Source organism: Balaenoptera physalus (genome assembly GCF_965194825.1).
Source record: "Balaenoptera physalus genome assembly, chromosome: 9".
Taxonomy (NCBI): domain Eukaryota; kingdom Metazoa; phylum Chordata; class Mammalia; order Artiodactyla; family Balaenopteridae; genus Balaenoptera; species Balaenoptera physalus.
Genome location: NC_138888.1, coordinates 9301555 through 9328968, shown reverse-complemented (window position 1 = coordinate 9328968; position 27414 = coordinate 9301555). Strand labels below are relative to the sequence as shown.

Here is a 27414-nt window from a genome sequence, read left to right as displayed (position 1 = left end):
GCCGCCCCGCCCCCTCAGCCCAGGCTGCGCCCCGCCTCCCGCCGGCGCGCTCCACCCACGAGACCGTCGCTGTCGCGATGACGTAACCGGCGCAAGTGCAGTCTGTCGGCGACGCTGAAACGCTGCTGGATCTGCGGGTGGAGGTTCGTGGCGTCGGCTCTTGGCGCAAGAGGGGAGAGTGGGGTACCTGTAAGGTCGAGGGGTCTCGAAGAAAAAGAGGAGGAGGGGGAAAGTCCCAGAAGCCTGTCTTTTAGGTGCGGGGGTATAGGGCGGTGTTCCGCCCCCTTTCTGGTCCCTTTCTGACGAGGCCGGGCGGCTGCCCCGCGGGAATTGAACGGTGGATTTCCTTCGGGGAGGCATTGCCCGGTACCCAAGTGTAGAAGTTTAAGAAGGATTGACTTGGCGTGCGCTGAGTGGGTTCTTTTCCTTCAAGCGCACATCATTGGGGAACATATTTTATTTGGCAGAGGAACACAAGATCTGGAGGCATGGATTGTACTTTTTTTTTTTTTTTTTTTGCCGGGAGCTGCGGCTTAATCTCTTCGCTCCATTTCATATGTAAAACTAGGTGGTCGGACTCACCATGTAATTTTTAAGTCCCCTTTCAGAGCTACCATCCTGTGATTCCTGTCTCCAAGGATATTACCTTTTATCATACTCCTGATTAGGAAAAGAAATCTTTGATTAGTGGACATGTTTTAAACCTGGATTGGGGACACTGCTGTGGAGTTAGGGCCCATGCTTTCATTAGGATTGACAGCAGGCAGAATTTGTTTGCAAGTAAGATTTATGCATTGTTAATATTCCAATAGACTCATTTTAATTTTGCTAAAAGATCAGAATATCTGTATGTTTTCCTAATGTTAGCTTTATGTCTTTCATAGACTTATATGTTTAGTCTTGCCGTTTAATTTTTTGCCTCTTTTCAGAAGTAAACCACCAAAGGATATTGAAGTTGATGCTTTTGTATTTTGTCACCTTATCCTTTTATTAGCATTTTTAAGGTCACCTGCACCTTCTGACTGGGAAAAGATGGTCAACGTCTTGAAAGGAGTGCTTATAGAATGGTTAGTAGTTTTGATACTTAACAAATTTTAAATCTGCACATTGAATCTTGATTTGTATGTGAATCCCTTCCAAAGTCCATTTTTTTCTTTTGTTCTTAAGATTTGAATGATTCAAGTCTTTCAGCTTTCTCAACTGCATTTTTCTTACTTAATAACAAGTGGGACAGATGGGTTTTTTTTTTGATTTTTAGAATTTTATTTATTTTTTTATACAGCAGGTTCTTATTAGTTATCCATTTTATACATAATAGTGTATATATGTCAATCCCAATCTCCCAGTTTCCCAGTTCATCAAGTGGGACAGATTTTGTTGCTAAGTTTCTTCCTGGTGCCAGATTTCAGTGTTTCTGTTGAATTGATGTAACTGGCATTATTTCCAACAAGTTTTGGTCAGCGGCAGCATGTTTGTTACATTAACCCTCTTTAGGGGAACAGTGTTTGTATTCTCAAATCGTCAGGGATTGACTAGAATTTTAGGGTCTGCCTAAGTCACACAAACTTTGGTCTGTAAAAAAGAGAAGAAAACAAGAGAGCGAGTTGAAGGTTTCTTAAGCTAGGCACACATTCCAAAGGAGAAACTAGAAACTATGGGCAGAGTTGAGCTCCTCAAAGCTAATGTAGGGCTTAATTATGCCTAGTCTGAAAATCTGAACTGTTGGACCAGTCTTGCTCAGTCTCCACTTGTTTGTTTGCCCCACCAAACAATTCTGTCTCATTTGGGAATCCTGCCCCGTGGACACTCCCATTGTCTGAAATTACTGCTGTCTACATTTCTCTGCCTCTAATGTGAGCCATTATGTGGATGACCATACTGTTTCTGTGATGGCAAGGCTGGGGGAGGAGCAAGACCAAACCCTAGGAATCTCTGGCTTTTAGAGCGGCACTGTCCAGTAGAAACGTAATGTGAGCCACATATGTAGTCTTAAATTTTCTAGTAGCCACACTAAAAAGTAAAATGAAACAGGTGAAATTAATTTCTTAACTCTATACCCAAAGTATTTCGCCAGGTACTAAAATACACATTGGAATTTGAAGCTCTAGTATGAAAAAAGACAGTACAATAAATTGTATTGTCAGTGAAGCCAGTGAAGTAGGAGGGAAACTAAGGGAATGGTTGATGAAAGCGAGTGGGGCTGTGTCAAGTGCTGATGAGAGGTGGGGTAAGATGAAGGCACACTGGAGGTCATCGGTTTTTTATGAGAGCTTTTTAATGGAGAGGTGGGATAGACGCCAGATTGGAGTACTTTGGAAAGGGAAAGGGGAGCAAGGAAGTAGAGACCATGTGGAGGAGTTTTGTTGTGATAATGAGCAATGGAATAAAGAAATGGGCCGGTAGCTGAAGAAGGATGTTAAGGGACTCTGGTTCTTGTTATTTTCATTGTTTTAAAGTGAGAGACTAGAAGGTATGTTGATAAAAATAAACCGCTAGAGAGGAGAGAGGTGTTCACTTGGGAAAGCCAAGAGACGGATTGAGATCCCAGAAGTTCTAAGCATGCTGTGCCGTTGTCTTTTGGAAAACACTTCTAGGCTAATTTTTGTATTTTATTTTTCTTATTACTTTGTCATAATTAATAGAAACATTTTCCTGGTTGGTCTTTTTTTTTTTTTAGTTTTATTTATTTATTTATTTATTTTTGGCCGAGTTGGGTCTTCGTTGCTACACGCGGGCTTTCTCTAGTTGAGGCGAGCGGGGGCTACTCTTCGTTGCGGTGCGTGGGCTTCTCATTGCGGTGGCTTCTCGTTGTGGAGCACAGGCTCTAGGTGCGCGTGCTTCAGTAGTTGTGGCTCGCAGGCTCAGTAGTTGTGGCGCACAGGCTTAGCTGCTCCGTGGCATGTGGGATCTTCCCGGACCAGGGCTCAAACCCGTGTCCCCTGCATTGGCAGGCGGATTCTTAACCATTGCCCCACCAGGGAAGCCCCCGGTTGGTCTTTTAACGTTATTTTTAACACAGAGGATACACATACACACACAGTGTCAGCTCTCAGTTTTTTCCCTTTTGTTTCTTCTGATTTTTCTAAAGTTAATCTTCATTCTGGATTTGATCAATATTCACCTCTGTCCTAGGGTTTTCATATTTTTATTTTCATTGATATTTTGAGTTTTATTCATCTAGAATTTAATGAGAGGAGGGGCATATTATGAAGTGAAGATCTAAATTAGCTGCCTTTTTTTTTTTTATCAAATAGCTGAATAATTGTCCAACACCATTTATTTCCTTCCCTAATGATGTGTGATGACTCCTTTATCACAGAGTTTCACTCCCCTTGCTACTCTTCCTAATCCCATCCCACATCCATTTTTTTCTTTGTCATTGTTACCTATTCGAGAATATCCTTGGAATAATTTAGTCTAGTCCCAAAATAATCCTTTTGGAATGATGGTTGGGATTGTATTACACCTATATTTTATTTTTTTTTAATAATGCTAGGCTGCATTTTAAAGAGCAGAACTTTGGGAAACTCAGAATTTCAGTGGTAGACTGTCAGTTTAGCCATAAGAACAAAGAGTACAGATTTGTAAGAGGAACTGAGGTTTAGTTTTCTTTCCTGATCCGGCAAGCTCTCCGCTAGTTTGCTTGTTACCAGCCTCTGAATTCTGCCTGGGTGCTGATCACCTTGCTTTTCCATGTGTTCTCCAGACTAGCAGCAATAGCGTCATCTGGAGCTTGTTAGAAATAAAAATTTTCAGACCTCACCCCATATCTACTAAATTGTGCATAAATTGTGCATACAGAATTGTGCATAAAAAAGGATCTTGACACAGTGCATTTTAAGTTTGAGAAGCACTTAATCAGCTTAAGTTTGATAATCAGTTCCCCTATGGAGAATGGTTTTGCAGCAAGACTACAGTGTACTTTAATTTTATTTTGCAGATGGATAGTATCCTTGCAAAACTAATTTTTCCCTTCAAAGTGAAGTCTAAAGTGTAGCCTGCACAATTTTTCTAAAGGGTAACTGTCTTCCCAAAGATACAGATCTTCCAAGAAGACTCCAGGCCTAAGCAATGGATTCATAAAGGGCATGGCCAGGGCCTGTGGGTCCTCCTTCATGTGTAGGTGCACATGTTGGGATGATGGTAACTAAAGTCCTTCAGTTTCCCTCATGTCTATATTTGATTCCAAAGAGAAGATTGTTAATAATACAGTATCAGTATAAGTCAGTTTCTTATCTCATAATATCCATAGATTATATGAAGCATTTAGGTGTATTGGAATACAGATCTATGTTTAAAAAGCAAATAAACCAGAGTATAATGTTGGCCATTTAGGCCCAACTATCAGTGAATTGAAAAATCAAAGTACTTGGATATAGTAAGGTTCTCTCCTCCCAAGGCTTATCAAATACCACAATCTAAAGTTTTTTGTATTTTTATGTCAAAATGAGATTGGTGAAAACTTCCTCTTTGTTGGGATCCACCACTATCGACTGCCAGCCTCACACCAAGAGTTTTCCCAAATCTAGCCAACCATAGCAGTTACCGAAGCAAGCAGCATATGCTCAACAAATGTCTGTGTCCAATTCCAGGTGCTAGAGCAGACCTGTGGTGTGATATTTATCACAGTTGGTTTGGCAAGTGCTTCAGCAAGGAAGATTTGTTGTACAGCTGCAAATTCCAGCCAGTTTACAGCACAACAGCAAAGAATCTGGAGAAATAGGTATTATTAGACCAGTCTTGCCCTTATGGGTTTGGCTTCCAAACCTCTATTGTATATGAAAAGCAAATAAGAACTAAGGCAAAACCAGTCTAACTGCTGTCCTGTTCTTTCACAGCATTTGTATATCTCTTGTGAGCCTTTGCTTCTTATTCTTTGCAGGGCTGCATTCACTGAATGCAGAATGTTTCTTGGGCACCCAGAACAGTGCCTGAGATACATATAGAGGTGCTTAGTAAATATTTGTTTACTGAAAGAATTTTGTTAATAAAATTGAACCAAGGAGTGTAATCTCACCCTAAATTCCAGGTTATTAGTGTTCCTTTAGAGCTCTACTACCACAGTGAGAATCAGAGTGGATAAGAATAGGTTCTTGATAAATTGAATTCAAGTTTCAGTGCAGAAAAGGTTCATACACTAGGCCTCCTTTTTGGCAAGTTACATCAGAGTAGCTTTTAGTTTTTACGTTTTAAATTTTTATTGTATATAACATAGTTGATTTACAACGTTGTATTAGTTTCAGGGGTACAGGAAAGTGATTTAGTTATACATGTATCTATTCTTTTTCAGATTCTTTTCCCATATAGGTTATTACAGAGTACTGAGTAGAGTTCCCTGTGCTATACAGTAGGTCCTTGTTGATTATCTATTCAGTATTTTGTATATAGTAGTGTGTATATGTTAATCCCAGCCTTCTAATTTATCCTCCCCCCCCACCACCACCAGGGTAGCTTTTAAATGAGGTGACTGTTATCTTCCAGTCCGTAGCTTTTTTTTTTTTTTAATTAATTAATTATTTTTGGCTGTGTTGGGTCTTCGTTCTGTGTGAGGGCTTTCTCCACTTGCGGCGAGCAGGGGCCGCTATTCATCGCGGTGCGTGGGACTCTCACTGTTGCGGCCTCTCATTGCAGAGCACGGCTCCAGACGCGCAGGCTCAGTAGTTGTGGCGCACGGGCCTAGTTGCTCTGCGGCATGTGGGATCTTCCCAGACCAGGGCTCGAACCCGTGTCCCCTGCATCGGCAGGCAGACTCTCAACCACTGCGCCACCAGGGAAGCCCCAGTCTGTAGCTTTTAAAAAGCAGGCTCTCACCAAGCTGCTGACATGGATGATGGAAGTGCAGTCTTAAGAAGCAACTGATCTAGAAAGTAATTTGTGATAGGTCTTTTGAGCTTTTATATGCTTTAACACAATAATTCCATTTCTAGATGTTTATCTTAAGGAAGTGATCCAAGCTGCAGATAAAATTGTAGGTAGTTGATTATTCTAATTAAACAAAGTGTTATGACATTTTTATAATCAAACAATATAGCTATTAAAATATTTGAAAATATTTTACGTGATATGAACAAAGGCATTTTCACATTCAGTAACAATTTTCTAAAACATTCCACTCTCAGGACATAACAGTATTTATGGAGAAATATTTGTTAAATTTTTTAAGTAATTGTATCTGTTAACTAATTACTATCAGGAAGGATAGCTTACTGTTGACTAAGACAAGATTATCATTCTGATTGGATAGACAGTATTGACAACTTTATCCAACTGACCGATTAATTTTATGGTCTCTTTTATAGCTAACTGCATCATTCTAGTAGGCCTCTCATGGTGTAATACTTTTTTTAACAGTCACATTTTATAGGAGCTATACTAAGGTTTTTTTTTTTTAATAGACCTTTATTGGAGTATAATTGCTTCACAATACCATGTTAGTTTCTGTTGCACAACGAAGCGAATCAGCCATATGCATACACATGTCCCCACATCCCCTCCCTCCTCCCTACCCCACCCCTCTAGGTCATCGCAAAGCACCGAGCTGATCTCCCTGTGCTATGCTGCTGCTTCCCACCAGCCAACTATTTTACATTCGGTAGTGTGTATATGTCCATGCTACTCTCACTTTGCCCCAGCTTCACCCTCCCACCCCATGTCCTCAAGTCCATTCTCTATGTCTGCCTCTTTATTCCTGCCCTGCAACTAGGTTCATCAGTACCTTTTTTTTTTTTTTTTAGATCCCATATATCTGCGTTAGCATACGGTATTTGTTTCTCTCTTTCTGACTTACTTCACTCTGTATGACAGATTCCAGGTCCAGCCACCTCACTACAAATAACTCAATTTCTTTTCTTTTTATGGCTGAGTAATATTCCATTGTATATATGTACCACATCTTCTTTATCCATTCATATGTCGATGGACATTTAGTTTGGTTCCATGTCCTGGCTATTGTAAATAGTGCTGCAGTGAACATTGTGGTGCATGTCTCTTTTTGAATTATGGTTTTCTCAGGGTATATGCCCAGTAGTGGGATTGCTGGGTCATATGGTAGTTCTATTTTTAGTTTTTTACCAACAGTACAGGGGGGTTCCCTTTTCACCACACCCTTTCCAGCATTTATTGTTTCTAGATTTTTTGATAATGGCCAATCTGACCAGCATGAGGTGATACCTCATTGTAGTTTTGATTTGCATTTCTCTAATAATTAGTGACGTTGAGCATCTTTTCTTGTGCCTCTTGGCCATCTGCATGTCTTCCTTGGTGAAATGTCTATTTAGGTCTTCTGCCCATTTTTTAACTGGATTTTTTTTTTTTTTTTATTGAGCTCCATGAGCTGTTTGTATATTTTGGAGATTAATCCTTTGTCTGTTGTTTCATTTACAAGTATTTTCTCCTGTTCTGAGGGTTGTCTTTTTGTCTTGTTTATGGTTTCCTTTGCTGTGCAAAAGCTTTTAAGTTTAATTAAGTCCCATTTGTTTACTTTTGTTTTTATTCTGTTACTCTAGGAGGTGGGTCAAAAAAGATCTTGCTGTGGTTTATGTCAAAGAGTGTTTCTCCTGTTTTCCTCTAAAAGTTTTATGGTGTCTGGTCTTACGTTCAAGTCTTTAATCCATTTAGAGTTTATTTTTGTGTATGGTGTTAGGGAGTGTTCTGGTTTCATTCTTTTACATGTAGCTGTCCAGTTTTCCCAGCACCAATTATTGAAGAGGCTGTCTTTTCTCCATTGTATGTTCCTGCCTCCCTTGTCGTAAGTTAGGTGCCCATATGTGCGTGGGTTTATATCTCTGGGCATTCTTTCCTGTACCATTGATCTATATTTCTGTTTTTGTGCCAGTACCATACAGTCTTGATTACTGTAGCTTTGTGGTACAGTTTGAAGTCAGGGAGACTGATTCCTCCAACTCCATTTTTCTTTCTCAAGAGTGCTTTGGCTATTTGGGGTCATTTGTGTTTCCATACGAATTGTAAGATTTTTTGTTCTAATTCTGTGAAGAATGCCATTGATAGTTTGATAGGGATTGCATTGAATCTGAAGATTGCTTTGGGTAGGATAGTCATTTTCACAATATTGATTCTTCCAATCCAAGAACATGGTATATTTCTCCATCTGTTTATGTCATCTTTGATTTCTTTCATCAGTGTTTTATAGTTTCCTGAGTACAAGTCTTTCACCTCCCTAGGCAGGTTTATTCCTAGGTATTTTATTCTTTTTGTTGCAGTGGTTAATGGGAGTGTTTCCTTAATTTCTCTTAATGATTTTTCGTTGTTGGTGTATAGGAATGACAGAGATTTCTGTGCATTGATTTTGTATCCTGCAACCTTACCAAATTCATTGATTAGTTCTAGTAGTTTTCTGGTGGCATCTTTAGGATTTTCTATGTATAGTATCATGTCATTGGCAAATAGTGACAGTTTTACTTCTTCTTTTCCAATTTGTATTCCTTTCATTTCTTTTTCTTCTCTGATTGCTGTGGCTAGGACTTCCAAAACTGTGTTGAATAAGAGTGGCGAGAGTGGACATCCTTCTCTTGTTCCTGATCCTAGTGGAAATGCTCTCAGTTTTTCACCATTGAGTATGATGCTTGCTGTGGGTTTGTCATGTATGGCCTTTATTATGTTGAGGTAGGTTTCCTCTGTGCCCATTTTCTGGAGTTTTTATCATAAATGGGTGTTGAATTTTGTCAGAAGCTTTTCCTGCATCTACTGAGATGATCATATAGTTTTTATTCCTTAATTTGTTAATGTGGTGCATCAAATTGATTGATTTGTGTCTAATTTGGTATCAGGGTGACGTTGGCTTCGTAGAATGAATTTGGGAGTGTTTCTCTCTCTGCAATTTTTTGGAAGAGTTTGAGAAGGATCGATGTTAGCATTTCTCTAAATGTTTGGTAGAATTCGCCTGTGAAGACATCTGGTCCTGGACTTTTGTTTGTTGGAAGATTTTTAATTACAGTTTCAATTTCATTACTTGTGATAGGTCTGTTTATATTTTCTAATTCTTCCTGGTTCAGTCTTGGAAAATTGTACCTTTCCAAGAATTTGTCCATTTCTTTGTGGTTGTCCATTTTATTGGCATATAGTTGTTTGTAGTAGCCTCTTATAATCCTTTGTATTTCTGCAGTGTCAGTTGTGATTTCTCCTTTTTCATTTCTAATTTTATTGATTTGCGTCCTCTCCCTTTTTTTCTTGATGAGTCTGGCTAAGGGTTTATCAATTTTGTTTATCTTCTCAAAGAACCAGCTTTTAGGGCTTCCCTGGTGGCGCAGTGGTTGAGAATCTGCCTGCTACTGCAGGGGACACGGGTTCGAGCCCTGGTCTGGGAAGATCCCACATGCCACGGAGCAACTAGGTCCGTGAGCCACACCTACTGAGCCTGCGCGTCTGGAGCCTGTGCTCCGCAACAAGAGAGGCCGCGATAGTGAGAGGCCCGTGCACCGCGATGAAGAGTGGTCCCCGCTTGCCGCAACTAGAGAAAGCCCTCGCACAGAAACGAAGACCCAACACAGCCAAAAATAAATATATAAAAATAAATAACTAAAAAGAACCAGCTTTTAGTGTTTTTGGTCTTTGCTATTGTTTTCTTCGTTTCTCTTTCATTTATTTCTGCTCTGATCTTTATGATTTCTTTCCTTCTGCTAACTTTGGGTTTTGTTTGTTCTTCTTTCTCTAGTTCCTTTAGGTGTAAGGTTAGATTGTTTATTTGAGATTTTTTTCTTGTTTCTTAAGGTGAGATTGAATTGCTGTAAACTTCCCTCTTAGAACTGCTTTTGCTGCGTCCCATAGGTTTTGGGTCATCGTGTTTTCGTTGTCATTTGTTTCTATGTATTTTTTATTTCTTCTTTGATTTCTTCAATGATCTCTTAGTTATTTAGTAGTGTTTAGCCTCCATGTATTTGTGTTTTTTACTTTTTTTTTTTCCTGTAACTGATTTCCAATCTCATGGTGTTGTGGTCAGAAAAGATGCTTGATGCGATTTCAATTTTCTTAAATTTTCCGAGGCTTGATTTGTGACCCAAGATGTGATCTATCCTGGAGAATGTTCCGTGTGCACTTGAGAAGAAAGTGTATTCTGGCACTTTTGGGTGGAATGTTCTTTAAATATCAGTGTAGATCTATCTGGTCTATTGTGTCATTTAAAGCTTGTGTTTCCTTATTTATTTTCTGTTTGGATGATCTGTGCATTGGTGTAAGTGAGGTGTTAAAGTCCCCTACTATTATTGTGTTACTGTTGATTTCTCCTTTCATGGCCTTATGTATTGAGGTGCTCCTATGTTGGGTGCATAAACATTTATAATTGTTATATCTTCTTCTTGGATTGATCCTTTGATCGTTATGTAGTCTCTCTCCTTATCTCTTGTAACAGTCTTTATTTTAAAGTCTATTTTATCTGATACGAGTATTGGTACTCCAGCTTTCTTTTGATTTCCGTTTTCATGGAATATCTTTTTCCATCCTTCACTTTCAGTCTGTATATGTCCCTAGGTCTGAAGTGGGTCTCTTGTAGACAGCATATGTATGAGTCTTGTTTCTGTATCCATTCAGCCAGTCTGTGTCTTTTGGTTGGGGCATGTAACCTGTTTACATTCAAGTTATTATCGATATATATGTTTCTATTACCATTTTTTAATTGTTTTGTTTGTTTTTGTGGGTCTTTTTCTTCTCTTGTGTTTCCCACTTAGAGAAGTTTCTTTAGCATTTATTGTAAAGCTGGTTTGGTGGTGCTGAATTCTCTTAGCTTTGGTTTGTCTGAAGAGCTTTTGATTTCTCTGTTGAATCTGAATGAGATCATTGCTGGGTAGAGTAATCTTGGTTGTAGGTTTTTCTCTTTCATCACTTTAAGTATATCCTGCCACTCCCTTCTGGCCTGCAGAATTTCCACTGAAAAATCAGCTGATAACCTTATAAGGATTCCTTTGTATGTAATTTTTTGTTTTTCCCTTGCTGCTTTTAATATTTTTTCTTTGAATGTAATTTTTGTTAGTTTGATTAGTATGTGTCTTGGCGTGTTTTTCCTAGGGTTTATACTGTATGGGACTCTCTGTGCCTCCTGGACTTGGGTGATTATTTCCTTTCCCATGTTAGGGAAGTTTTCCACTATAATCTCTTCAAATATTTTCTCAGACCCTTTCTTTTTCTCTTATTCTCTGGGACCCCTATAATTCAAATGTTGTTGAGTTTAGTGTTGTCCCAGAGGTCTCTGAGGTTGTCTTTAATTCTTTTCATTCTTTTTTCTTTATTCTTCTCCTGGGCAGTTATTTCTACCACTTTGTCTTTCAGCTCACTTGTTCGTTCTTTTGCCTCCGTTATTCTGTTATTGGTTCCTTCTGGTGTATTTTTCATTTCAGTTTTTGTGTTGTTCATCTCTGTTTGTTTGTTCTTTAGTTCTTCTAGATCTTTGTTAAACATTTCTTGTATTTTCTCAATCTGTGCCTCCATTCTATTTCCAAGATTCTGGATCATCTGTACTGTCATTTCTCTGAATTCTTTTTCAGGTAGATTGCCTACTTCCTCTTCATTTATTTGGTCCTGTAGGTTTTTACCTTGTTTCTTCATCTGTGACATATTTTTTTGCTGTCTCTTTTTTTTTTTTTTTTAATGAGTGGGATTGTTTTCCTGTTTCACTGGTCGTTTGGCCTGAGGCGTCCAACAATGGAATTTGTAGGCTGTTGGGTAGAGCTGGGTCTTGGTGCTGAGATGAGGACTTCATCTGATGAATATTCATGAGACCTCACTCCGATGAATATTCCCTGGGGTCTGAGTTTCTCTGTTAGTCCAGTGGTTTGGACTCGGCGCTCCCACCGCAGGAACTTCCGCCTGACCCTAGGCTCACAAATCAAGATCCCGCAAACCACGTGGGTGGCCAAAAAAAAAAAGATCGAGAACAATAACAAAGTGAAAAATAAAATTAGACTAGGAAACTAACAGATATGTTAGAAAGGAGGTAAAAATAAAAACATAGAGAATCAACAACCAGAAGGTACATCAGTACCACAATAGTAAAAAAGAAGAGGAGGGAAAAGAAATAAAAAGGGAGTGGGGGGGAAGGCCTTGGATGTGGAGAGCGGGGCCTGAGCAAGGGCGAGGTTTGGGTGGTAGGTGGGGCAAATGCTCAGGACCCACAGGGCTGGAAAAGGCTCTGGGGGCTGTGGGGAGTGGGGCTTAGGCTCAAGGAACAGAAGGGCCCCAGGCATGCCCCCCACCCCTGGTCTCAGAGGGCAGGGGACCTCACCTGGGAGCTCAGCAGGCTCCCCGGGCCTGAGTGGGCGGGGCAAATGCCCTCTGCTCCTCTTGCACTCCTCCTGCAGGGCCCCTCCCGCCTGCCTCTCCTGATCTCCCCGGCCTCCTTCCTATGCCCCCAAGCACCCACGAAGCCTGGAGGGGGCTTTGGATCGCAGGGGACCAGCCTGGGAGTTCAGCAGGCTCCCTGGCCCCAGTGGGCAGGGCAGTCGCCCACCGTTCCCCTCCCACTCCTCCTGGATGGCCCCTTCTGCCTGCCACTCCTGATCTCCCAGGCCTCACTCCTATGCCCCCAGGACCCATGTGGCCTGGGTGGGGCTTTGGGCGGGGCGGTGGGGGGAAGTGGCTTGGGAGCTCAGCAGTCTCCCCGGCCTGAGTGGGCCAGGCGATCGCCCTCCGCTCCTCTCCTGCTTTTCCCGGAGAGTCCCTCCCACCTGCCTCTCCTGATCTCCCCGGCCTCAGGGGCCCCGATCTGGTCTGGCCTCCACTTCTCCTCCCCCCTCGGTCCCCCTGCGTCCTACTGGTTCATTGTGGGGTTCCTCCTGTCTCCTTGGGGGTCAGAGTCCCCCACCAGCGGCCGGCAGGTGTCCTAGTTCTATAGTAAGGTTCTTTAGGAGGGGGTTGATAATACCTGCCCTTTACATTTCCAGGGCAAAGACATTTTTTCCTGCTCACTAGCCCTGATCCCAGGACTTTAACCAAGTATGTATATGGGCACTTGGTTTTGGGTTTTTCCTGCCAGCAGGTTCTCCCAGAGGCACTCCCATGTAGAATAGTCCTATATTCAGGCAAGATAGTCCAGGCCCTCAACATATACTAGCAAAGTGTCCCTTAAACTTTGAGTGTCTTTTTGAATCATTACAGATTACATTTCAAATACATGCTTGAGAATTCATTCTCAAATTGACTGCTTTCCATCTCCTTTCAAAAAGTTTAATTGAAGCAATTGATACTAGAAGCAGTTATTTCAGTGTGTCACTGATCATTTTCTAAGTTCTCATCTCATTTGTGTTAACAGTGTTTCCTCAGGTATAGGGAGTACAGTTGGTGTACAAGATGATTTGGAGTAGCACAAATTTTGCAGGGATAGAACACAAATACTTTTTCTATGACCATCTTAATTTATCTGAGAAAAAAATAAAACTAACATCAAGATGACTGGTGATTTTGTACCAGATGAAGTTAAGGTGAAAAGTTAGTTGATTTAAAGGCAATTTAAAGAAAAAATTTGAGTAATACGTAGTGCAGATGTTACAAGAGATGGCTAAAATGACAAGGGTAGTATGCAAATGGCAAAAATTTTGAAAACACTGACCTGTTGGTTAAAAGCACAGATGTGAGTCCCCTGGCACTTCTTGGTTTCAGTTGTTCAGCTTTTACTTAATTGAAAGTATGTAAATTTATTTTATTTAGAGACTTTCTGGAGATAAAAGTCTTCATAACCACTTAACCCTTGCTATCTCTAATACCTCCTAGTAGCAGCCAATTACTAGAGTAAATTGGTGTCATCTCTGAACACACTGTGCTCAAATGGTAACAGGATAATGTATCACATTTGGACAGCAGATTTTATAATGTCCTTGTTTTTTGTCATTATTGTTCCATTTAAACCCAAAATTTATATTAAAGGTTAACAAAAAAACTATCATTTGTCCTGTCACCTAAAGTATATCTTTCTAAGCAACCTCTCTGAGTGTGTGATTTTTGTAGAAATTATTGAAATTCTTGTGGGGTCTAAGACAGTTCAGCACAATAAAGGTTGTGAGGGTAAAGTGGGCACCACACGAGAGACAAAGGCAAGTCCCTCCTTGCAGGGAAGGGAGGAAGCAGCCCGGTTGCAGAGCACTAAATCAGAGGGGTTTTTTCTGTCCGCCACACCTGTCTACTCTTAAATTGCTCTACTTTAATTCTCCACCCCTGTCCCACCCACCCCCATTTTATTTGTATAGACATGGAGCAATATAGGGAAACAACTGAGGTTTCAAAAAGAAACCTTTGAGAGCAAGAACCTGTTCAAAAGAACCTGTTTGAGCAGGAAAACGATAGTTTTAAAGAAGCTGAAGCTTTGTTTCCCTGTCATATGGGCCTCCCCGTTTTCAGTTCTGTAATATCTGAAAGAACCCCATTCAGCCTGCTTCATTACCCCCAGATTCTTTCTAGAATTGCTCTTTAAACTCTTTTTATGTTTCACAGCCTGCCTATTAATGACTAATAAAATTGTTTACCTCAGTGAAATTTCTCAATGTACAGGGTGTTGTTGCTCTACAAAAATTTCTTACTTAAATTTTTATTCTGTGTAATTGCCAAAATTAGGGAGTTACTGCAAATGTAAATTTTAACATCCTCAGTATCTGCTTAAATCTGTGACCATTACATTATCTTTCTTGGTTGTATTTTTGTTTGGTCTTGTTTGTTTTTTAATTTTGGCTGCACCGGGTCTTAGTTGCGGTATGCATGCGGGATCTAGTTCCCTGACCAGGGATCGAACCCGGGCCCCCTGCATGGGGAGCACAGAGTCTTACCCACTGGCCCACCAGGGAATTCCCATATTATCTTGCTTTGTAAAAGACCCCTGTTGTCTCTCCCATCCTTCACTGGCAGTTGTTGCCTTTCATGTCATTATCAACCATTAGACTCTCATTCCCAGGCCCTGTATTCCTACTTTTCTTGTTTTCAGTCACCCAAAAAGCTACAGACTTCCAGGTCATCCCTCATTCCTTTGACACTCATTACCTTATGGCTCTATCCATCAACTTTAAATTTTTTTTTTTTAATTTTTATTTATTCTTGGCTGCACTGTGTCTTCGTTACTGCACGTGGACTTTCTCTAGTTGCTGTGAGTGGGGGCTACTCTTCGTTGCAGTGTGCGGGCTTTTCCTTGCAGTGGCTTCTCTTGTTGTGGAACCCAGGCTCTAGGCATGTGGGCTTCAGTAGTTGCAGCACACGGGCTCAGTAGTTGTGGATCACAGGCTCTAGAGCGCAGGCTCAGTAGTTGTGGCACACAGGCTTACTTGCTCCATGGCATGTGGGATCCTCCCAGACCAGGGCTTGAACCCGTGTCGCCTGCATTGGCAGGTGGATTCTTTTTTTTTTTTTTTTTTTTTTTTAAGTATTTATTTATTTATTTATTTTTGGCTGTGTCGAGTCTTAGTTGCGGCACGTGGGCTCCACAGTTCATGGGCTCTCTAGTTGCAGCACCTGGGCTTAGTTGCCCCGTGGCATGTGGGATCTTAGTTCCCCGACCAGGGATTGAACCCCTGTTCCCTGCTTTGGAAGGTGGATTCTTAACCACTGGACCACCAGGGCAGTCCCTCCATCGACTGTTAAATTCACCCCTACCCCATCATGTCCCGCTTTGCCCTTAGAACCTAGTAAGATAGCAGCAGAATCCCCTATATCCTCAGCCTCTTCTCAGAACTTTCCCTCTGTCTTCCCCCAATACCCCTTTTTTGTTGTTGTTATAATAAAAACCTAGCTTTCCCCTGAGCCTGCTATGTTGACTTCTCTCTAATACCTCTTGTACCATTGGGCCAAGAAATGGGATGGGTATCTACCTTGTTCCTCATTGCCACTTCCAGAAATCCTCCCTCCCTCTTCCACAGAAACCCCCCAGTTCTGAATCTGACAAGACCACCCACTAATCCTCCTCTTTGTAACCATCTACAAACACCCAAGTCTTTCCTTGAAAGTTATTCTCTGAAGGCTACTTGTCACTCTTTAAGAGTTCTCCACAAATTCTTAACGATTTTGTATGTATAGTCCTTTCAGTACCCTGGCCTCTCAGTTTCCCGACCTCTTCTTCCAATGAGCTTTTCTCTGTCCTGTCATAGTCATTCGCTCACGTTGTCACACCTACCCGCGTCCCTACCAATACTGCCATCTCTTCAAAATCTCCGTTTTAGGCATCTAACTCTGACCACCACCTCCTCTCTCCAGTTCACTCCCTCTAATACCCTAGCTCTGTAATTCCTTCGATTCTACCAGACCTGCAGTCTGTGGATTCTCCCAGCATTTCCATCCTGACTCATCCCAGCATCCTCACTTTCCTCCGTACCCAGTCTGTCAGTATACTCGTTCTCTTAAAGACACTCAGCTCCCTCGCCCCTCTCAGTCACACCAACCAGGTCGGGTCCAATCCAGCTCCCTACCTATTCTGAACCTTTACCTCCACAACTCTAATGGCTGGAGAAAAACATACAAACATACTGATTGGTCGCACTTTAAATTCATGACTATTAAATTCACGTGAGCCTTAATGCTAGCCTGCAAACCAGCTAAATTTCCTAGTCCATTTATTGTCCCACTTTCCTAATAAAGCTGTTAGATTTCATCAAGTTAAGATTTCATCAGTTTTAAAACTTAACAATATTTTATGTACCTTTAAGAAAAATCACTGCCGGTTGTACTGTAACATGCCATTAAATGTAAGACCCATCCCAATTTTGGAGATGTTAAGATGTGGGGGGAATGTGCTTCTTAGAATGGGTGGAATATGGTATTCCACACCTTCATCTTCTCTTAGCTCAGAAAACGTCCCTGTCCTCACTTCAGCTGCTTTCTTTGTTCCTCGTTTCACTGAAAAAACAGAAGCAACCAGAAGAGAACGTCCTCAAGTCTTTATCACATGGACCTGGGCCCATATACCCTTCCCTCCCTCACACTTACTGTGGGTGACTTGTCTATTCTCTTGTCTCAAGCCAGCCTCCCTCCTTGGTAACCGGATCCCAGCCTCCCTGGCCTATTTAAAGACACCTTTTCAGCAGTTTTCCTCTTTTTCTCCCACTTTATCCACTTATCTTTCTGTACTGGATCATTCCCAGCAGAACTACAAACATGCTGTAACACTGCCCCTCCCCAGGTGGGCGGCCCTGTGGGGCAGGAACTCTTGCTTCCACATCCCTCTCCAGCTCCCACTTGATTTTCCTGCTCTTTGTAGCAGGATTTCCCAGAAGGTGTGTATGTATTCACTTTCTCCGATTTCACTCCTCTCAGTCTGGAAACCACTCCATTCAGGCCCTGTCCTCTGTAGTCATGGTCCTGAAGCTGCTCTTGGGAAGGTCCAGTAACTTTCTGAACCCAGTAGTCAGCTCTCAGTCCTTCTCTTGCTATTCCTCTTAACAACATTTGGCCCAGCTGATCTCTTCCTCTTCCTGGAGATCCTTCATTTACTTAGCTTCCAGTACTCTTCAAGTTTTCTTCTGACCTCAGTGGTCATTTTATAGTCTGCTTTGCTGGTTCATCCTTTTCTTCCTAACCTTTTGATGTTGGGGTATCCAGGGCTTGGTGCTTGGACTCTCCTCTGTAGCTCTGCTCACTCCTTTGTCATGGCTTTAAATGCCATCTATACATTGATGACTGACTTACTCCTCATTCTGGACTTCACTGCTGAAGTCCAGAATTGTATATCCAGCTTCCTGTTCAACTTCTTCACCTGGGTGGCATCTCAGATGTAACTTGCCTAAAACCAGACTCTCGATCTTAACTACACACCTGTTCTTCTGTGTTCCTCCTCATCTCAGTGAAAGACAACTCCATCCCTTCATTTGCTCAGACCAGAAATCTTGGCGTCTCCTTAATTCCTCTCAAAGCTCAAGTCCAGTCTCAGCAAGTTATGTGGGCTTTACATTTGGTGTATATCTAGAGTTCAGCCACTGCTCAACTTCCCTGTTACCACCTAGGTCCAAATCATTATGTCCTGTCAAGATTACTGCAGTCACCTTCTAATTGGTCTCCCTGTTTCCACCATTGCCTCCACCACCCACCAGCCTCTTCTCAACCCAGCAGCCAGTATGATCCTTACGTTTAAAACTAAAGTCATTTTGTAAGCTAAATCAAGATGGAGTTCTAACCCATATCCCACTGCTCTCCCCTCCACTTTCCCCTCTCCAGCTCTGTGGCCTTGCCGTTCACTCTGCGTAGGATGGTCTACCCCACGTCACGTCATGGTTTGCTCACTACCTCCTTCTGATGTGTATTCAGACATCACCTGCTCAGTAAGGCCTCCCCTGAGTCCCCTGCTTAAACTTGCAAGATCATATCACTGTCGTCACTGCCATTTCTCATTCGCTTCCTTGTTTTTGTGTGTGTTTGTCATAGTGTTACCACTAGAATGTAAGTTTTCTTCACTGCTGAATCCCCCAGACCAGAATAGCACCAGGCACATGATGGGTACTCAATTTATTGAATGAGTGAATAACACTTAGAAGAGCAAGTTTACCACTTCTGAACGAATCAATTTCCCACATTAGTATGGTCATTCTAATACTGCAACTATCGAATTTAACTGAATTTTGCCAAATTTAAGTGGATCAATAGAACCTAACTTTTCTGAACCTAACTCTAAGATAACAAACATACTAGAAACTAAATTTAAAATGTGTCATTTCTGACATGGGCAGACCTACTTATTTATTCACATTATTTTACAGCATAGTAAATTGTTAATAAAATTATTTTAAAGGTAAGCTGTTGAAAGTAATTAAGACAATCATTTTTTCAGGAAGGCTTGACTTCATTCATAGTTAATATATACCATGAACCGCACTCATTTAGCTATTGAACTAAATACTTTACTTTGTTAGCTTCACTTGTACCTCTGTTTGTACTTGAAAGAAGTAAAATGTATATGGTTTTCAGTAAATTACACTGACCTCTTTTGAATTAAATTGTTATCTTTGTAATTGATTTTGACATCCCTCAAGAAACCAAAACATTGTGTAAGATTATGTTTCCTCTAAGAATTAAAAATATCTGTATGCAACTTGACATTTTTATATTCATCTTTTGCTGAACACAGTATTGTATATTATATTAGATCTAAAGTGTGCCTTTGTTGTAATTCAGGTTTTTATAAAAAAAGACTCATTTCTATAAATCTAGGAAATTTTATCTCTTTCCCTTATGGCTGTCCTATTCATTCCAAACTAAAAACCACAAATAAATAGAATTGAATTTAGATCTCTTTTTGAACTCACTGTTCTCAAAGAGATTTGGTTAGAATTTCCTTTAAAGATTCTGAATGATAGTTCAGACTTAAGAGGTTCAGAATTTTAAGGAAGGGAAAAAAAGTTGAATATTTACTGCAAGCCAAACACTATCATTGGCATTTTTTAAATCAGTTAACAGGGCTGTGCTTCGAGTCCCTATTAATTACAAAGCTGTGAACATTGCTTTACTTTTTCACTTGTCGGTGACAAATTATTCTTTTAAAATCTCATCACTGGCCTCTTTCTTCTAAACTTGCACTAACAGTTCTAAAATGAAGCTGTGTCTGTTAATCGTCAACACTTGAGGCAGAGAAGGAGTGAGGAATTGGTTAACAGTTTAGAACTTTTGAACTTATCCTAAAACTGTCCATGCTCAATTCTAATTGTTCAGGTCTCTGGTAACTTGACAGTAAGGTGTCTCATCATCATGTGTTTATCTCAACAGTGACCCTGCCATGAAGCAATTTCTGCTGTACTTGGATGAGTCAAATGCCCTAGGGAAGAAGTTCATCATTCAAGACATTGATGACACTCACATCTTCGTAATAGCAGAGTTGGTTAATGTCCTCCAGGAGCGAGTAGGTGAATTAATGGACCAAAATGCCTTTTCTCTTACCCAGAAGTGAAAATATTAGATAATGATCACTTAGGAATTAAAAGTAACAAATGTGAGAGACTCACCATTCGATGTCTTGTGTGACCGATTAGATTTACAGAATTGCTCGGAAGCATGCGACAGGGAAGACTGTGATATCATTTGTTCATAAGAAAGCCCCTGAACTGACTTTCTTGTTCTGTTTTTTTCATTGTGTGTACCCTAGAATTAAAAAAAAAAAAAAAAAGCTTTAACAGTTGGCTGTAATTTGGCTTTTATTAACCTTTATTAAAATATAAATGTAATTGGTTTTCCTACCTCTTAATGCCAATTTAATACATTAAGAATATAATGGAATATGCTTTTAAATCATCAGTCTAACCTAAATACCACCTAGATATTTATCTTTGCTTATTCGTATTAGTAATTGGGGGTTTGATAGTGTAGGTATGGTTTGTTTTGTTTCCACTAGAAATTTCACAGACAGACTGTTTAGATAAATATGCCAAGGTGGGAACTTTAGTAATATTTATACCTTACAAATAGTATCTGCATGCCAGCCAGCTCTGTTGGTGAAGAAGATGTGGGAGAGAACCCTGTAACATTAATGTAAACTGCAGTTTACATTTCCCTAAAAATACGGTTTTTTAAAAGCACAGAGGGTTAGAAACAACCAAATGGGAAAGGTATGTGCTGCTTTGCAGCTTTCCTCTTTCCTTGTTCAGACTTTGTTGGTCACATTTTCCCATCAAGGCAAGTGCCCTTTTATTAAGAAGTCAGTTTTCTTTGGGCCTTATTCCCTATGAGAATCCCTGTGTAAATTTGTCCAGAAAAGAAAGGTAGGAACAGATAGAAGCAAAGTCAGTCTTGGGGGAGTCTAGTTCTATGGTTGATCGAGGCAGAAACAATAACACTGATGGGGGCTTTGCTTCCCTTCCTGAAGATAGTGGTACTAGGATGGGTTCTTATGGTGGGAATTTTCCAAGAGAAAAGATAACTTTCATGATGTTAGGTGGAGTCGTATCAAACCCACTTTACCTGCCTCCTTACGGTGTGTTTATTCAGAGCATCTGTGTACCATAGTCACTTACTTACACATGCGTTCCCTAAAGCTGGAAATTTCCATAGGTATATTTATCATGGTTTCCACCCATGTAACTCAAACTACCCAATTTTGATTTTCACATAACAATGCAAACAATTTTGATGAGTTATTGGTACATCTGGTACTAAAACTTGCTGAATACAGTACATTTCTTTAGGATTTCCAGCTGTACTGAAATGTTACTGACTCTTGTATTTCAGGCATGTCTAAATCTATTTCTAACATGCCTTAGGTGTTTGTCACCTAATACCTTTTAACATGAAACTTAGAGAAAATTTTTCTTACAATCTCAGAGTTTAAAAGGTACTGGAAAGACTATTGGACAGTGAGTACAAAGAGTGTTAAGTGAAGGAAAATCTTTATTTCATTGGCCCTCATTGTTTAAAAGTTGAGTTAGGGCAAATGTTCGGTATCTTTCTCTGGAAGTACATTAGAAAGATGGGACAGTGTGGTGCTGGGAGCCGCACTTGGAGCCACTGAGTTAGCACGTCCAACTATGAGAGAAGCTAGGAGAGAACAGGAAATATCCAAGTGACATTTTCTCCAGGCTCTGCTGCTTGGAATCTGGTTGACATTATGCGATTTAGCATACTTTAGATGTCTAGAACAAGATATGTTGGCTGCTGGGTACTGGAGAAATTTACTACTGTCTTTTTATTTTTAACAAAGTCCTTAATACTGTGAAAAGGTAGTATTAACTTAAATTTTCCTAACTGCATAAAAGAGTCATTTTAATTTATGAGAGATAGTTGACCAGTCACAAATATCCATGTACTAAAATTGTGATATTTAGAATTATACTAACTTCTTGAGAAAGGTTTTTTTTTTTAATACCGTATAAGGTCAAAACTTCCGTATTCTTTGAACCCCAATTTACTTGTGAAATTTAGTGTGATTATTTTAAAATTCCAGGCTTCCTAAGTATGCATAAGAGTTAATGTAAAAATGTTTATTGAGACATCAGTTTTGATGAACACTAACTAAACATTATTGTTAATAAGCAACAAAGGCTACTCTCTTTTATTTCTGATAATCATTATAGGTGGTAGTCAAAATTATTAATGATTATATTGCTCTTAACATTATGTATAATAGAGGTGATTTGACATAATTGTACTTCTTTTCTGGAAATATGGTAAATAATGTGCTTACTCTATTTTGTAGTTACACATTAAACCTCACTTAGCTCTAAAGAAACTAAATAAAACCTTTGATACAATGCCTTCTGATTTAACTAGTATGCTGGAATCATTCGATCTCTTAACCATCTTAACAGATAGGAAAAGGGTATGTTTTAAACATGAAGAAATAGTGCAGCTTGCAAATACAGTCAATAAATATTCTCAAGTGTGCATAGCTCTGCTTCATTTGTAGCAGAGATCACACTGAAAGATCTGTTGGTAAGATTATTGATAAGCTTTTGAAAAACACTGTTCTCACTACAGAAAAGTGATTAAGAGCCTGACTGAGTCCAGACTGCCTGGGTCCAAATGTCAGCTCCCTGCTTGCTAGCTCTGGGATCTTGTACACGTCATTGAGTTGTTCTGTGCCTCTGAGCCTTCATCTGTGAAAACAGGAATAGTTATCCTCAAACATTGTGTGGATGATTGTAAGTTAAAATATGTAAAGCAGATGGTTCTGAAATTTAGTTACCTTGAATCTAGAAGAGCACAATGAAAAAGGGGGAAGAAAGACCTTTCAGGACACACACACACACACACACACATACACACACGCGCACACACACACATACACATACACACACACACACGTTTGGTTTGTTTTGCATGATCACAGTCCCGCGAGAACAGGCAGCTGGGGGAGGAGGGGAATTCCTTGTGAAAGAACATTAGGTAGATAGTTTAACAGGGACCCCCTACCTGCACTGATCTCAGAACTGTCCCTGAGCAACATTGCCAGGAAATACCTGAACACTTAGCTTTTCTGAGACCATTCCTCTCTCCATCCTTAAACAATGATTAGTCTTAGATAGAATTCCTGGGTCACAATCCATTTCTCTTAAAACTGAGCCATTTTTCTCATCATCCTCAGGCATTTACTGAGTCCAGTTTGGATTTTATTCTTTTGAATAACTTTTTCCACTTGGTTTGCAGGAGTTTCTTTGAACTCATCTCTTTTGTACCCAATGTTCTTTTTCTAGCTGGGTTTCATTCTTAACCAATCCCTCCCTCCATCCTTTTTGTTTGTTTGTTTGTTTTTGTTTTGTTCCTCTATAGTGTTTATTATTTCTTTGAAATTTTAAAAGTTAACCAAGGTGTATATCCCGTGTTAATTTTGCCTGGAATATGTGTGTCTCCCTGAGCTCTCAAAATTCAGGTGGTTTGTTTATTTACTTTGTGGAGGATTCTGTTTAAGTTTTTAAATGAACAGATTTTCTGTTACAACTTTCATACCTCTATTCTGTTTGTTTTCTTTAGAAACACCTATTCATTAATTGATTCTCCATGATTAATACTTTTTATGTTGTTTTCTCATCATTTTCATTGCTTTTAGTCTCTGTTCCAGGAATGCTTTTCAAATTTGTCACTAAACTTGATTTTACTTTAATGAAAACCTAAACTCGATTTTACTTTATGGAAAACCTATTTCCTACTGCTTCCAACTTAGAGTTTATCTTGGCTGCTGCATTTTTAGTTACATTATACTTTTTAAACTATTCCCTGTCATAGCCTGTTTAATGAAGATAAGGTCCACTGGTATCTTTATTTTTAATTGAAGTTACCTTTTTTATGAGCAATACACATTCATTGCAGGTAGACTGGAAAAGGGAAGCAAAAGAAGAAAAATATAACTCGTCCACAATCCCACCATTCACGAATAACCACAATTAAAATTTTAATGGCAATCTTCAGATCTTTTTCTGAGAATATAAAAAATGGTCTCCACTCTCCCATCCTAGTGAGATCGCACTGCTTTTACACTTGCTTTTTCACTTAATCTTTTTTTCTTAACATCTTTATTGGAGTATAATTGCTTGACAATGGTGTGTTAGTTTCTGCTTTATAATAAAGTGAATCAGCTATACATATACATATATCCCCATATCTCCTCCCTCTTGCGTCTCCCTCCCACCCTCCCTATCCCACCCCTCCAGGTGGTCACAGAGCACCGAGCTGATCTCCCTGTGCTATGCGGCTGCTTCCCACTAGCTATTTTACAGTTGGTAGTGTGTATATGTCCATAACACTCTCTCACTTCGTCCCAGCTTACCCTTCCTCCTCCCCATGTCCTCAAGTCTATTCTCCACGTCTGCATCTTTATTCCTGTCCTGCCCCTAGGTTCTTCAGAACCTTTTTTTTTTTTTTCAGATTACTTATATATGTGTTAGCATACGGTATTTGTTTTTCTCTTTCTGACTTACTTCACTCTGTATGACAGACTCTAGGTCCATCCGCCTCACTACAAATAACTCAATTTCATTTCCTTTTATGGCTGAGTAATATTCCATTGTATATATGTGCCACATCTTCTTTATCCATTCATCTGTCGATGGACACTTAGGTTGTTTCCGTGTCCTGGCTATTGTGAATAGCTGCAGTGAACATTGTGGTACATGACTCTTTTTGAATTATGGTTTTCTCAGGGTATATGCCCAGTAGTGGGATTGCTGGGTCTATGTTAGTTCTATTTTTTAGTTTTTTAAGGAACCTCCATACTGTTCTCCATAGTGGCTGTATCAATTTACATTCCCACCAACAGTGCTAGAGGGTTCCCTTTTCTCCACACCCTCTCCAGCATTTATTGTTTGTAGATATTTTGATGATGGCCATTCTGACTGGTGTGAGATGATACCTCTTTGTAGTTTTGATTTGCATTTCTCTAATGATAAGTGATGTTCAGCATTCTTTCATGTGTTTGTCGGCAATCTGTACATCTTCTTGGGAGAAATGTCTATTTAGATCTTCTGCCCATTTTTGGATTGGGTTGTTTGTTTTTTTGATATTGAGCTGCATGAGCTGCTTGTAAATTTTGGAGATTAATCCTTTGTCAGTTGCTTCGTTTGCAAATATTTTCTCCCATTCTGAGGGTTGTCTTTTCGTCTTGTTTATGGTTTCCTTTGCTGTGCAAAAGCTTTTAAGTTTCATTAGGTCCCATTTGTTTATTTTTGTTTTTATTTCCATTTTTCTAGGAGGTGGGTCAAAAAGGATCTTGCTGTGATTTATGTCATAGAGTGTTCTGCCTACGTTTTCATCTAAGTTTTATAGTGTCTGACCTTACATTTAGGTCTTTAATCCATTTTGAGTGTATTTTTGTGTATGGTGTTAGGGAGTGTTCTAATTTCATTCTTTTACATGTAGCTGTCCAGTTTTCCCAGCACCACTTATTGAACAGACTGTCTTTTCTCCGTTGTATATTCTTATCTCCTTTATCAAAAATAAGGTGACCATATGTGCATAGGTTTATCTCTGGGCTTTCTATCCTGTTCCATTGATCTATATTTCTGTTTTTGTGCCAATACGATACTGTCTTGATTACTGTAGCTTTGTAGTATAGTCTGAAGTCTGGGAGCCTGATTCCTCCAGCTCCATTTTTCTTTCTCAAGAATGCTTTCACTATTCGGGGTCTTTTATGTTTCCATACAAATTGTGAAATTGTTTGTTCTAGTTCTGTGAAAAATGCCATTGGTAGTTTGATAGGGATTGCACTGATTCTGTAGCTTGCTTTGGGTAGTACGGTCATTTTCACAATGTTGATTCTTCCAATCCAAGAATGTATATCTTTCGATCTGTTTGTATCATCTTTAATTTCTTTCATCAGTGTCTTATAGTTTTCTGCATACAGGTCTTTTGTCTCCTTAGGTAGGTTTATTCCTAAGTATTTTATTTTTTTTGTTGCAGTGGTAAATGGGAGTGTTTCCTTAATTTCTCTTTCAGATTTTTCATCATTAGTGTACAGGAATGCAAGAGATTTCTGTGCATTAATTTTGTATCCTGCTGCTTTACCAAATTCATTGATTAGCTCTAGTAGTTTTCTGGTAACATCTTTAGGATTCTCTATGTATAGTATCATGTCATCTGCAAACAGTGACAGCTTTACTTCTTCTTTTCCGATTTGATTCCTTTTATTTCTTTTTCTTCTCTGATTGCTGTGGCTAAAACTTTCAAAACTATGTTGAATAATAGTGGTGAGAGTGGACATCCTTGTCTTGTTCCTGATCTTAGAGGAAATGCTTTCAGTTTTTCACCTTTGCGAAAGATGTTGGCTGTGCGTTTGTCATATATGGCCTTTATTATGTTGAGGTAAGTTCCCTCTGTGCCTGCTTTTTGGAGAGTGTTTATCATAAATGGGTGTTGAATTTTGTCGAAAGCTTTTTCTGCATCTATTGAGATGATCATATGGTTTTTCTCCTTCACTTTGTTAATATGGTTTATCACATTGATTGATTTGCATATATTGAAAAATCCTTGCATTTCTGGGATAAACCCCACTTGATCATGGTGTATGATCCTTTTAATGTGCTGTTGGATTCTGTTTGCTAGTATTTTGTTGAGGATTTTTGCATCTATGTTCATCAGTGATATTGGCCTGTAGTTTTCTTTCTTTGTGACATCTTTGTCTGGTTTCGGTATCAGGGTGATGGTGGCCTCGTAGAATGAGTTTGGGAGTGTTCCTCCCTCTGCTATATTTTGGAAGAGTTTGAGAAGGAGAGGTGTTAGCTCTTCTCTAAATGTTTGATAGAATTCGCCTGTGAAGCCATCTGGTCCTGGGCTTTTGTTTGCTGGAAGATTTTTAATCACAGTCTCAATTTCAGTGCTTGTGATTCGTCTGTTTATATTTTCTGTTTCTTCCTGGTTCAGTCTCAGAAGGTTGTGCTTTTCTAAGAATTTGTCCACTTCTTGCAGGTTGTCCATTTTATTGGCATATAGTTGCTTGTAGTAATCTCTCATGATCCTTTGTATTTCTGCAGTGTCAGTTGTTACTTCTCTTTTTTCATTTCTAATTCTGTTGATTTGAGTCTGCTTCCTTTTTTTCTTGATGAGTCTGGCTAATGGTTTATCAATTTTGTTTATCTTCTCAAAGAACCAGCTTTTAGTTTTATTGATCTTTGCTATTGTTTCCTTCTTTTCTTTTTCATTTATTTCTTTTTTTTTTAATTTTTAAATTTATTTAATTTATTTATTTATTTATTTATTTTTTGGCTGTGTTGGGTCTTCGTTTCTGTGCGAGGGCTTTCTCTAGTTGTGGCAAGTGGGGGCCACTCTTCATCGCGGTGCGCCGGCCTCTCTTGTTGCGGAGCACAGGCTCCAGACACGCAGGCTCAGTAGTTGTGGCTCACGGGCCTATTTGCTCCGTGGCATGTGGGATCTTCCCAGACCAGGGCTCAAACCCGTGTCCCCTGCATTAGCAGGCAGATTCTCAACCACTGCGCCACCAGGGAAGCCCCATTTATTTCTGATCTGCTCTTTATGATTTCTTTCCTTCTGCTTACTTTGGGGGCTTTTTGTTCTTCTTTCTCTAATTGCTTTAGG

General features: G+C 39.8%; 1 protein-coding gene and 1 long non-coding RNA gene across 4 annotated transcripts in view; one reads left to right on the top strand and one right to left on the bottom strand.

Annotated features, from left to right (window-relative positions):
* LOC309667302 overlaps window positions 1-27414 on the bottom strand; it is a 247793-nt gene that overhangs the window by 190134 nt on the left and 30245 nt on the right. The gene's annotated exons all lie outside the window — the stretch shown is intronic.
* Window positions 31-22163, top strand: GTF2H5 (general transcription factor IIH subunit 5). Of its 3 annotated transcripts, none has more exons than XM_082475698.1 (3): window positions 31-143; window positions 995-1067; window positions 19669-22163. In XM_082475698.1, exons 2-3 carry the CDS (start codon window positions 1033-1035, stop codon window positions 19847-19849), a joined length of 216 nt encoding a protein of 71 aa, XP_082331824.1. In that variant the 5' UTR covers window positions 31-143; window positions 995-1032; the 3' UTR covers window positions 19850-22163. The 3 variants fall into 3 exon arrangements, with proteins under 3 accessions (XP_082331824.1, XP_082331825.1, XP_082331826.1); XM_082475699.1 differs by having other exon boundaries at window positions 123-254; XM_082475700.1 differs by lacking the exon at window positions 31-143 and adding an exon at window positions 261-780.

Coding starts and splice junctions, on each gene's coding strand:
- GTF2H5 (XM_082475698.1), top strand. CDS start 1,033: ATGGTCAACGTCTTGAAAGGAGTGCTTATAGAATG. Junction 1,068..19,668: donor AAAGGAGTGCTTATAGAATG/GTTAGTAGTTTT, acceptor TTATCTCAACAG/TGACCCTGCCATGAAGCAAT.